This window comes from Phaethon aethereus (assembly GCF_964289735.1).
Source record: "Phaethon aethereus genome assembly, chromosome: 25".
In the NCBI taxonomy this organism is placed as follows: Eukaryota; Metazoa; Chordata; class Aves; order Phaethontiformes; family Phaethontidae; genus Phaethon; species Phaethon aethereus.
The window spans coordinates 1,641,779-1,655,010 of record NC_138601.1 but is presented as its reverse complement, the minus strand read 5'-3'; the positions used below and the strand labels follow the sequence as shown (position 1 = coordinate 1,655,010).

Here is a 13,232-nt window from a genome sequence, read left to right as displayed (position 1 = left end):
CCTAATTACGGATGTGTGAGTGCATCTGGAGGTTGTAGGCTACTGTGAGAACGAATGCAGAAGTGCTGCGGGGTTAGGTCAGCTGAACTATGCTGTAACTCCTGTGCCTGAATAGACGGGATTGACTACAGAGAGATCTAGACAACTAGCTCAGATGTCTATAAACTATGTGGAGGATTAAAATCGCAGCTGCAGTGCTTGACTTGCATCCTCTATAATAAAGATTATATCCCTTATAAGACTATTGCCTTACTTGAACAGTTGAGTGTTAGAAATGTCTGTCTTTTGTGGAGCCAGGCAAGTCTCATCTCGGTCACCTCCATCGGTTAAAGTTCTTTGCTTGTGAACTGGAGTGTGGTAGACAATGTGGAGACTTGTCGCATTCACTGGCACAGACTTTCCTCTTCTCTCTCTGCCAGCACAGACTGGCATTTGCTGTGCAGAGAGAAGCACCTGGAAACGTGACCAGTCAGATGTGGTCAGATAGTTCAGCTGCAAAAGAGACACGCTTTTACAAGGAACAAGATAATGGTGCAGAGGTGAAGAATCTCACTTCCTACACTGCTGTGAGGAATTGCTTGGCTTTGTACCAACCTACTAACTGGTGTCCATCTCCATCTGGCTCGGTTGCTCAAGCACTGAGCTGTGCAGGGGAGACGATGGAGGGTCACTGCACTGCTGGTGGGGGTGCCAGCAGCCAGATAGTCTTTGTAGATCTCCTTAAGAGATTGCTCCTGGTTGCATCCCTCCCTGTCCAGCTTTGCTTGTCTGACTCCCACACTCACTTCGTGGAGTGGCATAGCCCAGTTTGCCTGGCTCGGGGAGAGGAACAAGAACCAACTGGCTCATCTCTTTGTCCATGTTGAACTACCTGTGGACTCGCAAAGAAAACAATGGGGTTTGGCGGGGGGGGGGAGGCGTAGTCTGCAAATGTTAATGTTGGGGCTGAGATGTGTCCAAATGTAAGGTCCAGGAGGTTTCCATTTATCTGTCTGGTTTTGGTGTTTTTCGGGGGGGGGGGGGTTGATGCATTCTGTGATTCTTACCTCTTCGGTGATCAGGAGTGGCACTCCTGATCGGTGTTGTGCAAATGCATGGCTCTTCCCAGTTTGAGTGAAACAAATCTCTGTATGTGACAGTGAATGTACTGTGAAGGAAACACAACTGCAGGGGTGTAAGCATGTCCTCTTCATGAAGTTGAGAAACCTTCCCACCTGAGGTTGCTGGTGACAACACACATGCGTTTCTTCTTTCTCCCCACAGTCTGCTACTTTGCCTTGGTGTGTGGTGGAGATGGGATACTAGATATAATCAGTCTGTATTGATTAATCTTCTGAGCTGGTAAAGTACCCTGACCAGCAGCTTTCTGCCTATCTTTCCCTCCGATCACCTTTTCTCTTCCGTGACTGCCATCTTCCGTAACTCACTGCTTTTTCCGCTTTCTTTCAGCTTGACTGGGAAAGAAGCTCTGACGCACTTCCCATCCCTGGGACCCTCCACAAACTCTGCCCAGGGGAAGGTCCACGTGAAGCAGTGTGACTTGTTGAAGCTGTCCCGCAAGCAGAAGCGGCTTTGCCGGAGGGAGCCCGGCTTGGCAGAGACCTTGCGGGATGCCATCCGGCTTGGGATCATGGAGTGCCAGTACCAGTTCCGCAGCGAGCGCTGGAACTGCAGCCTGGAGGGACGGACCAGCCTGCTGAAGCGAGGTACAAGGTAGTCTTTTGTTTGCAGTATAAAATCTCACTCGGTGCTTGTAGCCCCTTGGAATATGCATCTCAAATTAAGCGAAGTGGGGCAGTAACCAGGGAGTACAGAGATCACCTGTTTTGCCTAGGAATGGGAGTCGTGCAGTTTGGGCCCTTTTGCCACAAAATATGCCTGATCCTCATCTTTCCTGCATGGTTTGTCATGGATTGAAAAGTAGAAAGAAGTTCACACCCTTGGCTTCTGGATTTTTGTCCGAGACCAGAGTTTTCTAGGCTGACCGTCTTCCTTGGCTGGCAATCAGGGATGATACTGTGGAAAATACGGGTTAGTGCTTTGTGTCATGGACATTTTAAGAAAGACTCTTTTTAGCTTTTTGGATGTTTTTTTATGTAAACCTCTGTTGTTGTCGGACACAGAATTGAATCCTAATTTACTGTTTGAAAAAGCTGTTTATCAGCACTAAGGCATTTCAGTGCATGTTTACAAATATTCCCTAAGGCTCTTTCACATATATTTGGAGTTTCTGCAGAAGTTCAGACAGAGTGGACAGAAGAGCCACTGGCTTCTGTTTCACAGGAGGCTTTAGAGGAAGAAAATGTACTGTAAGCGCTGTATTTGAGGTAGAGGGACCATAACAAATCCTTTCAATTATAAAAATTTGAGGAAAACAGAATGAAGATCGACCCTGAAACTATTTCTTACTAAAAGTTCCCAGAGCATGCACATAAACTCTTTAAACCTGTCCTCTTTCAAACATGCCTGACAAGCCTATTACTGAGTTTCAGCTTTTCAATAACATTTAGTAGCATTTACTGAGTTTCAGTTTTCAGTATTATTGAGTTTCAGTCCTTTGATAATGTTTAGTTAAGTTAATGTCTTAAAAAAAAGGGATTGAATAAGCCAGTATTAACTCTGATGAAATTAAGATGTTAATTTTAATTACCATTGTGATTGAAACTTTTTAACATTTCCATTTAAAATTATAAAATTTTATTAAATATTAAGTTAATATTTCAGTAGAACAGCACATACAAGATCAGATTTACTTCACTGCAAGGCTCTGTTGTGAATTTTTTAGTACACTGTGGAAGAAGCTGTTCATGATCATTTTGAGTGACTTTCTGACATCTGTACCTTCATCAACCTCAAAGAACTTGAAAATGACAATTGAATAATCCTCATCTTCAAATAGCTGGAAAACATTTAATTATCTTGTGGTGGCATGCCTCAACATTTCCAGGGACTCCTGACTGACAAAATAAAATATCACCTGAAATTTAAAACCTGTTTTGGCAGATGAGGCTAAGTGTTTGAAAACTTTTATTACACAATCTTAAGGATCAAATGATGATTTAATACAGAAAAGTATTCTCTATAAATCTCCTATATGAAAGGACAGTTGGCTGGGAGCAATTATTAGTTCTCATTTTCCTTTAACTTGCAAATAGGCTCGTTTCTTTCACAAAGAACATGAACACTTTCAGCTGCCACTTTTGATCTGTTTCTCACATGTTCCTACTGCTGTTTTGTTGCGGCCTTGGAAATTGGTGGTCAGACAATGGACTATGTTCTTTTCACCCAAGTAGTGATGAATAGTTTTAGAAATGATTAAATCATTTGATATTACCATGGTCCTAGAGAAACTGTAAATAAAAACACACACTTTTTAACTGTCTTTAATGGTCTTATGAGTGCAAGAGAGGAAAAAAGATCATGTCCCAGGGAGATGACTCATTTTTGTAAGAGGTTAAAAGCCACACTTAATTTGCAGTGATAATGGAAAATCTTCTGTGACTGGTTGGGATCACTTATGCTTTTCCTGCTTCTACATACACCAACATATTTTTTATGTGTTTGTTTACATACTTTTAGGAAGTAAAAAACATATTCCAAGGGCTTTTTCGTTTTTGAAACGCCAGATTTATTTTCACAGTCTGCACCATTTGTTGTTTTACATTGACACTCCTCTGAATACAACTGGGAAACTCCTTTTCATAACCTACAACCCTTCTATGACTATTGCAGTCAATGATGATGCTATTACTCTTCACTGATCCATGCAAAATCCTTCTGCATTCCTTCTCCACCTGTTTAAAAATCCCTGAAAATAGATAGATTTAAAATTATTCTGGGCAGACATTTCAAGCCATCATGTTGCCCAGTGGCAGTTCATGTCTTTTATATAAAAGTTTGTAAAGCAAACAAGTTTAGTTTCCAAGGTGTGCCATAAAGGCAGTCAATTGCTGCTGGAGGTCAGGTAAGCAGTATTTAATCTCAAACAACATGGTGATTTGGGGAAAATAAATACCTATATCAAAGACAGCTCAGATCCAGCCACTCAGAAAAATCCTTCTTGAGAAATGAGCACTCTACAGTCCTTCCCTCCATCAACCAATTTCTTTGCTTCATGTTGGTCAGACTCTTTGACCTTCAAGCAGTGGTTTCATTGATGTCATGAGGAATCTAGAAATGGTACAGCACAGGAACAGTGGCTCAGAGATGCAGAATTTCTATCACTGGATGTTTTGAGAACTCAGACAAAACCCTGAGCAACTTTGTCTGGCATTGGAGTTAGCCCTACTTTGAACAGAATGTTGTACTAAAGACCTTGAGAAGTCCTACCATCCTATATCTTTCTACAATTCTATAGCTTTCTGGTCTGCTCTTTTTTGTTTGTTTGGGTGGTTGGTTGGTTGGTTTTTGGTTGGTTGTTTTTTTTTCCCCAGAGAGATGTCTCTTCCACTTGCTCTGAAATGCTCACACTATCTACTGTAGCATTGAAAAATCCTTGACCTTGAGCATCTTGCCTTTAGCAGAATCACCACATGGCTAAACTCCTCCTATTATAGTTTTCCTTGTGGTCTAGAGCACACCACACCACAGAACAGTGTCTTGCCATTGCAGCAAACATACGTCTGTGTTTATAGGCTGCTGAGCTAAGAAATAATTCCAAAGAGCTCAGGGGAGGACTTGGACATGTGCAAGGTCCTACCAGGGGGGCTGTCTTGCTTCAGCGTCTTGAAATTCAACTCTGTTCTGGATGTTTGCAACCAAACTGACAAGCAGAAACATCTGCATTTAGATGTTCTCCCTTGAACTGAGTGTTTAAGATATCGTTTGAGTCACTGTCAACTCAGTCAATGGGGTCAGGAGAGTGACTCATCCCTAAACCAGACCCTGACATCCTGGGCATTGGGTCCAGACTCCACTGGCTGTGGTTACAAGAGCTCCATTGACACAGTGGGAGGATAGATACCCAGGACACATGGAGAAACCTCCATTTAGATCTTCTCAAATCATGTTTGTTGGAGCTGATCCCTGCTCATTTGTGCTATGTCCTACTGAAAATCCAGCTTCAACAGCTGCTTTGTTGCTCATTGTTATTCCACAAGGACTTAAGGCCTGTTCAGTTTTTCCTTTACTCATGTGTTTTGTGAATTAAAGAATTAAACAGTGATCAGTCCCTTATGACAAAGTAGAATGAATCATCTTAGACTTTTCAGACAAGCATTTAGCAGCCTGGTGACATTGAACCTTTGCCATAAAAGGAGGTGGGAGGGGGAAGAAGAAGGGGACGATTTGAAAGTATGCTCGTTATCTTCAGTTACTGTTGTCTGCAGTGGCCTGACCACAAGCAATGGTCTCTGATTTCAAGTGGGTTGAAACCTGGCCAGCACTTACATGGAGTGCCACAGAAGAAACCAAACCATCACTGGTCAGAAATAGCAGAAGCAGTGTGGTATTCCACAAAGTCAGATTTAGCAGGGTATGTGGAGCTGACTGGTATTGCTAGCTTTATATGGTATGGGAAAGTGTTTCTAAAACGCTGTCCTCTCTTCTGTTATCTGTATGTCAGTTAGGGTATTTGGAATCTGGTAAGCAATTAGAGATTAGCTACCAGTATTATTTTTTAGATTTAGGATCTCAAATGTATCTTATCCTCTCTTAGATCCTTCTTTTGGGTTAGGCACTGTTTCAAAATGTGTGAGCATCGTGTTGCTATCCATAATCTGTATTGACTGTGTCCCATATCAGCTTTTCCAAAACTTTTGATGGGTTTAGTGACATTTTTTCATTATTCTTCCAGTATCCTGAGAGATTTTATAGATCATCATCAATCAGAGAGCTTAGTTGCAAGTTACTTGTCCCACTGATACAGCAACTAAAATGGTGAGGTAGAAAGCAGTTTGTTGATTGATCTCCTTGACATCCTCCACATTTTCTTGACTCTTTCATCCATGTCCGTACTGTTACTAGATCTTTTATCTAAAAATCTGAAATTCCAATGAGCTGCTGTGAAGTCTATATTGAAGTTGCTAATGCATCCTTTCCATTATGTTCACGATTACTCAATTTTTCATTCACAGAATCACAGAATCATTAAGGTTAGAAAAGACCTTTAAGATCATCAAGTCCAACCATCAACCCAACACAACCATGCCCACTAAACCATGTCCTGAAGTGCCACGTCCACATGTTTTTTGAACATTTCCAGTGATGGTGACTCCACCACTTCCCTGGCAGCCTGTTCCAATACTTGACCATTCTCTCCGTAAAGAATTTTTTCCTAATATCCAATCTAAACCGCCCCTGGCGCAACTTGAGGCCATTTCCTCTCATCCTATCGCTGGTTACTTGGGAGAAAAGACCAACACCCACCTCACCACAACTCCCTTTCAGGTAGTTGTAGAGAGTGATAAGGTCTCCCCTCAGCCTCCTCTTCTCCAGATTAAACACCCCCAGTTCCCTCAGCCGCTGCTCATGAGACTTGTGCTCCAGACCCCTCACCAGCTCTTGGGTGAGAATGCCCTTGTCTGGACACGCTCCAGCACCTCAACGTCCTTCTTGTAGTGAGGGGCCCAAAAGTGAACACAGGATTCAAGGTGCGGCCTCACCAGTGCTGAGTCCAGGGGCACAATCACTTCCCTACTCCTGCTGGCCACACTAGTGCTGATACAGGCCAGGACACCGTTGGCCTTCTTGGCCACCTGGGCACACTGCCGGCTCATGTTCAGCTGGCTGTCGACCAGCACCCTCAGGTCCCTTTCTGTCGGGCAGCTCTCCAGCCACTCCTCCCCAAGCTTGTAGCATTGCCTGGGGTTGTTGTGACCCAAGTGCAGGATCCAGCACTTGGCCTTATTAAACCTCATACAGTTGACTTCGGCCCATTGATCCAGCCTGTCCAGATCCCTCTGCAGAGCCTTCCTGCCCTCCAGCAGATCAACACTCCCACCCAACTTGGTGTTGTCTGCAAACTTACTGAGGGAGCACTCGATCCCCTCATCCAGATCATTGATAAAGATATTGAACAAGGCTGGCCTCAGAACCGAGCCCTGGGGAACACCGCTTGTGACCGGCCGCCAGCTGGATTTAACGCCATTTACCACAACTCTCTGGGCTCAGCCGTCCAGCCAGTTCTTTACCCAGTGAAGAGTAAACCCGTCCAAGCCATGAGCTGCCAGTTTCTCCAGGAGAATGCTGTGGGAGACCCTGTCAAAGGCTTTACTAAGGTCCAGGTAGACAACATCCGCAGCCTTTCCCTCATCCACTAGGTGGGTCACCTGGTCATAGAAGGAGATCAAATTGGTCAAGCGGGACCTGCCTTTCGTGAACCCATGCTGGCTGGGCCTGACCCCTTGGTTGTCCTGCATATGCCCCATGAGCACCCTTAAGATGAGCTGCTCCATGATCTTCCCTGGTACCGAGGTCAGGCTGACAGGCCTGTAGTTCCCAGGATCCTCCTTCCGGCCTTTCTTGTAGATGGGTGTCACACTGGCAAGCCTCCACTCTTCTGGGACCTCCCCTGTTAACCAGCACTGCTGATAAATGATGGAGAGTGGCTTGGCAACCTCCTCCGCCAGCTCCCTCAGTACTCTCGGGTGGATCCCATCAGGCCCCATAGACTTGTGGGTGTCCAGGTGGCTTAACAGGTCCTTAACTGTTTCCTCCTGGATTATGGGCAGGTTACTGTGCTCTCCATCCCCGTCTTCCAGCTCAGGGGGCTGATATCCCCTGTGGATACCTGGACTGGCTACTAAAGACTGAGGCAAAGGTGGCATTAAGTACCTCAACCTTGTCCTCATCCTTGGTGACAATGTTCTCCCCCCATATCCAGTAAGGGATGGAGATTCTCCTTGGATCCAGTGAGATTCTTCTCACTGATAGCTATCAGAAGAACTCTTTGTCCTTTTCTCTGGTTAGATTTGTGATGACTTCACCCGGATCTCAGCAGTCAGTGGTCTGATTTATTATTACAGCTGGATGGGAATTCTTTGAGGGAACAAATGATGGAAAGATTTGAGGTTGGACTGGACAAATTCTAGAGTTCTCTTCCAAACCCTGCTCAGAGCAGGGCTAACTGCAAGACTAGATCAGGTCTCTGTGGTTCTCCCTCTCTCTTCCATTTTTTGAGGAAAAAAAATTGTTTCCTTGTGATGTGGAAGGAAATTTGGTATTTTCCAATGTGGATTTTTTTTTTTTATTCAATGTGTTTCCTTCCATGCAATGTGAGAATGTTCTATTTTTCATAAACCAAAATGTTTCTATTTTGTCAATCTTATCCATTCCCACACTCTGAGCTATTGATCAGTCACCAGTCTTTCCCTTCCTTGCTCTAATTCCTAGATTGTGTACTTGTTAAGCAATTTCCTATAAATAGTTTTAATTTCTGCAAATAAACTCTGGAGGAAATGTTAAGATTTTCCCCTGCAATAAATAGGAGAGGAAGGAAATAATAAAATAAAAATATCTTGGGGCTTAGGTCATGTTTGTGTCAACCAGTGTTTTCTGGAACTTCTGTGGAGCTCATGGGTGCCATATTAACATGCCCATTCCTATGTGATTCCATGTCTTCAGACTGAATTTCTATTCAGGCACTGTACTTTCTTTCCTGGTTAAAATGTCACGGTGTGTCATCGTCACATAGCTCAGGGCAAATGTAGCCATGCTGTGAAGCCACTTTAGAAAGGAGAATAGCTTCAGAAAGCATCACCACAGTCATTGGGAGTAGATAATTTACAGGGAAGTCAGAAAATCCACTCACATGCAGGTGAGTTCATCCTTCTTGCCTAAGATGTCCTTCAACATAGAACATTTCCCAATCAAACTACTTGTGATCTTTCCATATGAAATACTACTACACTGTGCCAACACAGTCCAAGATAAAAACATTTTAAAATAACTGGTCAGATTTTAAAAATATTTTTTCAGTCTCTACTAAATATTTCCTGATTTTAAGCCACAACATGATTTCAGTGACAGTCTCTATTTGCACCTATCAGCTCTGTGGTGAGGATGAGGACAAATGGAGTTTCATGACTGTTGCTTTTTGTAGTTGAGTATATTCCCAGGACTGTTTGGCTGTTGCCACCCATCCCTTGATTCATGGGTGGTCTCCTGTCTCCATATTGAATCAGTCACAGTCACCAGGTGAGACTGGGGTGTTACTACAGCAGTTATTTCAAAGATAATATTGAGATTCTCTGCTAGGAATGGTGTGCAGGTAATGGAAGAGTTTTGTCTCTTTGTATTTCTAAGTATTGTGCCAGGGTTTAGTTAATGGGCAGTCAGGAGACCCAGTGAGGTGGATGAACAGCTTGTTTTGCCTTTCCTGCACCTACCCTCTCCTAATCCTTCTCCTGTGCAGGTTTTAAGGAAACTGCCTTCCTCTATGCAGTGTCCTCCGCAGCTCTTACTCACTCCCTGGCCAGAGCATGTAGTGCTGGGCGCATGGAGCGCTGCACCTGTGATGACTCCCCAGACCTGGAGAACCGCAAGGCCTGGCAGTGGGGCGTTTGTGGAGACAACCTCAAATACAGCACCAAGTTCCTGAAAAAATTCTTGGGTCAGAAGAGGATTGGCAAAGACCTGCGGGCCAAGGTGGACATCCACAACACCAATGTTGGCATCAAGGTGAGGAGCTACAGCAGGCCTAGAAAGAAGTTAGGGCTAATGCAAGTCTTCTAACCCATCCTCAGCCAAGGCTGTTTGTGAGAGGGTTATTCGCTGCCCCTACTCACAAACCAGACCTATTTACCACTGTGTTATGGACCTTACGGTACTGGGAGCTTCCTGGAAAGTCCCCTGAACTCTGGTGTGAGGATTTGCATATTGAGTGGCAGAGTAGCATCCTGTGTGCTCTAGAGGTACCAGGGGCTGAGTGACAGCAATATGCAGCACGGTAACAGCTGTAAAACTCACTGACTGAATTAGTCCATGGGTTATGCCATGCCCACCGGGAGTTTTGAGAACAGCTAGAGCTTCAGAGCTGGTGGGATGTTTGAAGTAGATTAAGGGTTGACAATCCTGAGATAAATTTTTAGTCTGCTGGCAATTTGCTATGGAATTAATCATGTCATAAGTTTGGGTCAGGGAGACCATTAGATCAAGCATTTTGGCCTGTATGTGACAGACTACTGACTTGTCATTGTTTTCCATTTACTGAGTCCAATTACTTGTTTGATTAGAGCACTACCTTGATGTGAATATACCATATGGAATCAACCATGCTGGAGATACTCAGTTTCATGGTTGACTACTGCTGCTATTACAAATAGGCTTAGTAAGAGTTTCACTGGCTTCAGTATTGAGCCATTTGTAGTCATTCAAGCTTTCTACTCTCTGGCTCACGAGTTAACTCTGTATCCATTTCTCTCTTTGGTTTTTTTTGTTTTTTTTTTTTTAACTTTTTCCTCCATAAGATAGGAATAATACCAATAAAACTGAAGTAATTCCAGGCTGTCTGCAGCCTGAGGTGTTGCCTCTACCCAGAAATAGGCTCATGGTCCTGGCAGATAATGACTACCACTTCTCTCCTTCATCAGGCTGTGAAAAACGGTCTCAAAACCACATGCAAGTGCCATGGTGTCTCCGGCTCATGTGCTGTCCGGACATGCTGGAAACAGCTTTCACCTTTCCATGAGATTGGACGATTGCTGAAGCTGCGCTACGATGATGCTGTCAAGGTCTTCAGCACCACCAATGATGCTGTGGGACACTCGGAGCTGGCTGGCCCACAGAGACACAGCCATTCCCCGAAGCACCCCGCTTCGCCCCGATCTACTGACCTGGTGTATGTGGAAGACTCCCCCAGTTTCTGTCGTCCCAGCAAATACTCCCTGGGAACTGCTGGGAGGACCTGCTCTCGGGAAGGCAACTGTGACAGCATGTGCTGTGGACGAGGCTATAACACCCAGAGCCGGCTGGTTACCTTCTCTTGCCACTGTCAGGTGCAGTGGTGCTGCTATGTTGAGTGCCAGCAGTGCATGCAGGAAGAGGTGGTCTACAGCTGCAAACAGTAAAGTCAGTGCTAGAGGATCAAGACAAGTCCTAGAGTACAAGAAAGCAGTAGGGAGAGGGAGACATGATTCTCTGCTGTGGGGTGAGGGCAAAGGCGAGCACCAAAAATGTCCAGTGCTCCTATAATCTCAATGTTGAGATCCTCCAATCTGGGGAGAGCCCCTGTGTGAGGGGTGAAAACCAGAGGTTTTGTCAGGTATCAGATCAGGAAGGAGGGACAGAGAGTGGGGGTAATGTGGGGACAGCAAGAGCACTGAAGCAGTCAAAAATATCTCTCTTGAGCTAAAACTTATACTCTCATCTGCAGGAATATTCCCCTCCTCCATCCCTCACTTGCACTTATGTAAACGCGTTGGGGTGGTGACATTGAAATACTGAGGGCTTGCGCTCCAATTCCTGGAGAGAAGCGAAGCGAATTAAGGGACTGGGGAGGCAACTAACCAGAGACTGGATCCTGATGGAGCAGGGACAGCTGTGTTCCCGCACCAAGGCAAAATGACTGGCAGCAGGGGATTTTCAGTGCTGTTCTCTGGGAGCTGGTTGAATCCTTTCTGCTCTGAATTCAAAGACACATTGTTGAGTAGTCTCATCTTGATGCAAGTATTATGCCTCAGAAATACCAGTTTACAAACAGATGGAGCTCATGTCCATCATCTCCCAGGTCTCTGGTTTGGATGTTAGACTCCAAGTGTGTTTTAACCACGTTTTAACCTTGCTGTACACAGGAGACCTGTAATTGCCGCTGTTACAGTGCATGTGTCGCAGGAACTCAGCTGAGATCTGTGAAGTTACCCCTCTGCAGCATGCTGCCTCGCTGGGGGTTATTTTATGGTGGTGGATCTAGGGTGATGGTGCCAACTATGCATCCCTCTTCCCTCCCCCCCTAATCAGACTATCAATCGCCTTTTTGTATATGTGTATCACTCTTTGCCCTGGTGCCCGAGGTGCATCACATCCCCCAGTTCTGCCTTGTGCTAATGGCAGGTAAAATTTCTGATAGGAAATTAGGAACCACAGGAACTGGGGCATCTTAAAAATTTGCAAGTGACAATCTCTGCACTGAGAAGTCAGATATATCTAGGCTATGCAAGCATCTGGCATGCGAGAATGTGACCTGAGGGAAAGAGTACAGTACATTACAGAGTTGTGATCCCCTGACTTTGAGTCATGTTTTTTCTAGTTAACTTTAAGTTAAACACAACAGAAATAGCCTGTTTTTGTTTCTCTGGTTGTGTCTTAGAGAGCAGTCTTGGGAATGGCAGTGAGGTAGTCCCTGACCTGACTGCCAGGTACACATAGAGGTGTTGCGTATCACAACTTGTCTGGGTGTTGAGCTGTATTACAGTGCTTGGCAGTCTATTTGCCTGCTCCAGGGCTCTTCCTGGTTAATCCTGCAGTTAGAGCATTTGTACTGTGAGCAGCTCTGGACAGACCCTGAGATAACAAAGCTGCTGTATTTATTTACTCAGTTTTGGTAATGGCTGTAAACCAGCAAACAGGATGCTGGTGTGGAGATGGGTTGGTGCTGAAAAGAATATTTAAATCCTTAAGCTCAGATCAAAATTTTTTGGCAACGTAATGGATGAAGATGCTGGTTTGGGTTGTTTAGATGGACTGATCCCTAGGCTGAATTGGGCAAGGTTTCAATGTGATTGAATTCTTGTAACAAGCAGTAAGATCTCACCTGTGTGCTCCAGCTCTTGAGTGTGGATGTGCTGAAGTCAGGCACCTCATCTGTTCATTTACATATGCTTTCAATAATCACTTTGCAGTGATGAGTGTGCATGCACACTCTCCTTATCTTGACCTTGTTGCCCTTTGCTTTTTACAGCTATTTTTTATTTCTGCTTCATAAAAGGATGGAAGAGAACTATCTCAGAGCAGATCTAGCCATTAACTGGCTGTTTAGAGGCCCCTAACACCTTCCCTTTGGTGTTAGACCAAAGACCCTGTAGGTCTTTTAATGGGCTTATTCCTTTTTATCCTTCTTCTGGCCCAAGTTGACTTGAATTAAAATGCTTATGACAGACATAATACTGCAAATTGTGTTAATTGGCCTTGGTTTTTTTTACCTCCTAAATATGAAAGAAATTAATATTGAGCAGATCATTATTTACAAGTTGCTTTTAATCTTTTTGGAGTTGAAATCTTCCCACGAGTCTCAATGTTGAGCACTCAATCAAAAAACATCCCAATGAGTTAAAATTGTTAGGAACAGGCATCATAGG

At 44.3% G+C, this 13,232-nt stretch overlaps 1 protein-coding gene across 1 annotated transcript; it reads left to right on the top strand.

The window, feature by feature from the left end:
- Positions 1-1,615: 1,615 nt before the first annotated feature.
- WNT9B (Wnt family member 9B) lies at positions 1,616-11,006 on the top strand (the record flags this gene model as incomplete). The annotated part of the gene is made up of 3 exons (XM_082010469.1): positions 1,616-1,706; positions 9,353-9,618; positions 10,530-11,006. The coding sequence occupies exons 1-3, from the start codon at positions 1,631-1,633 to the stop codon at positions 11,004-11,006; spliced, it is 819 nt and encodes a 272-aa protein (XP_081866595.1). The 5' UTR covers positions 1,616-1,630.
- Positions 11,007-13,232: the final 2,226 nt, after the last annotated feature.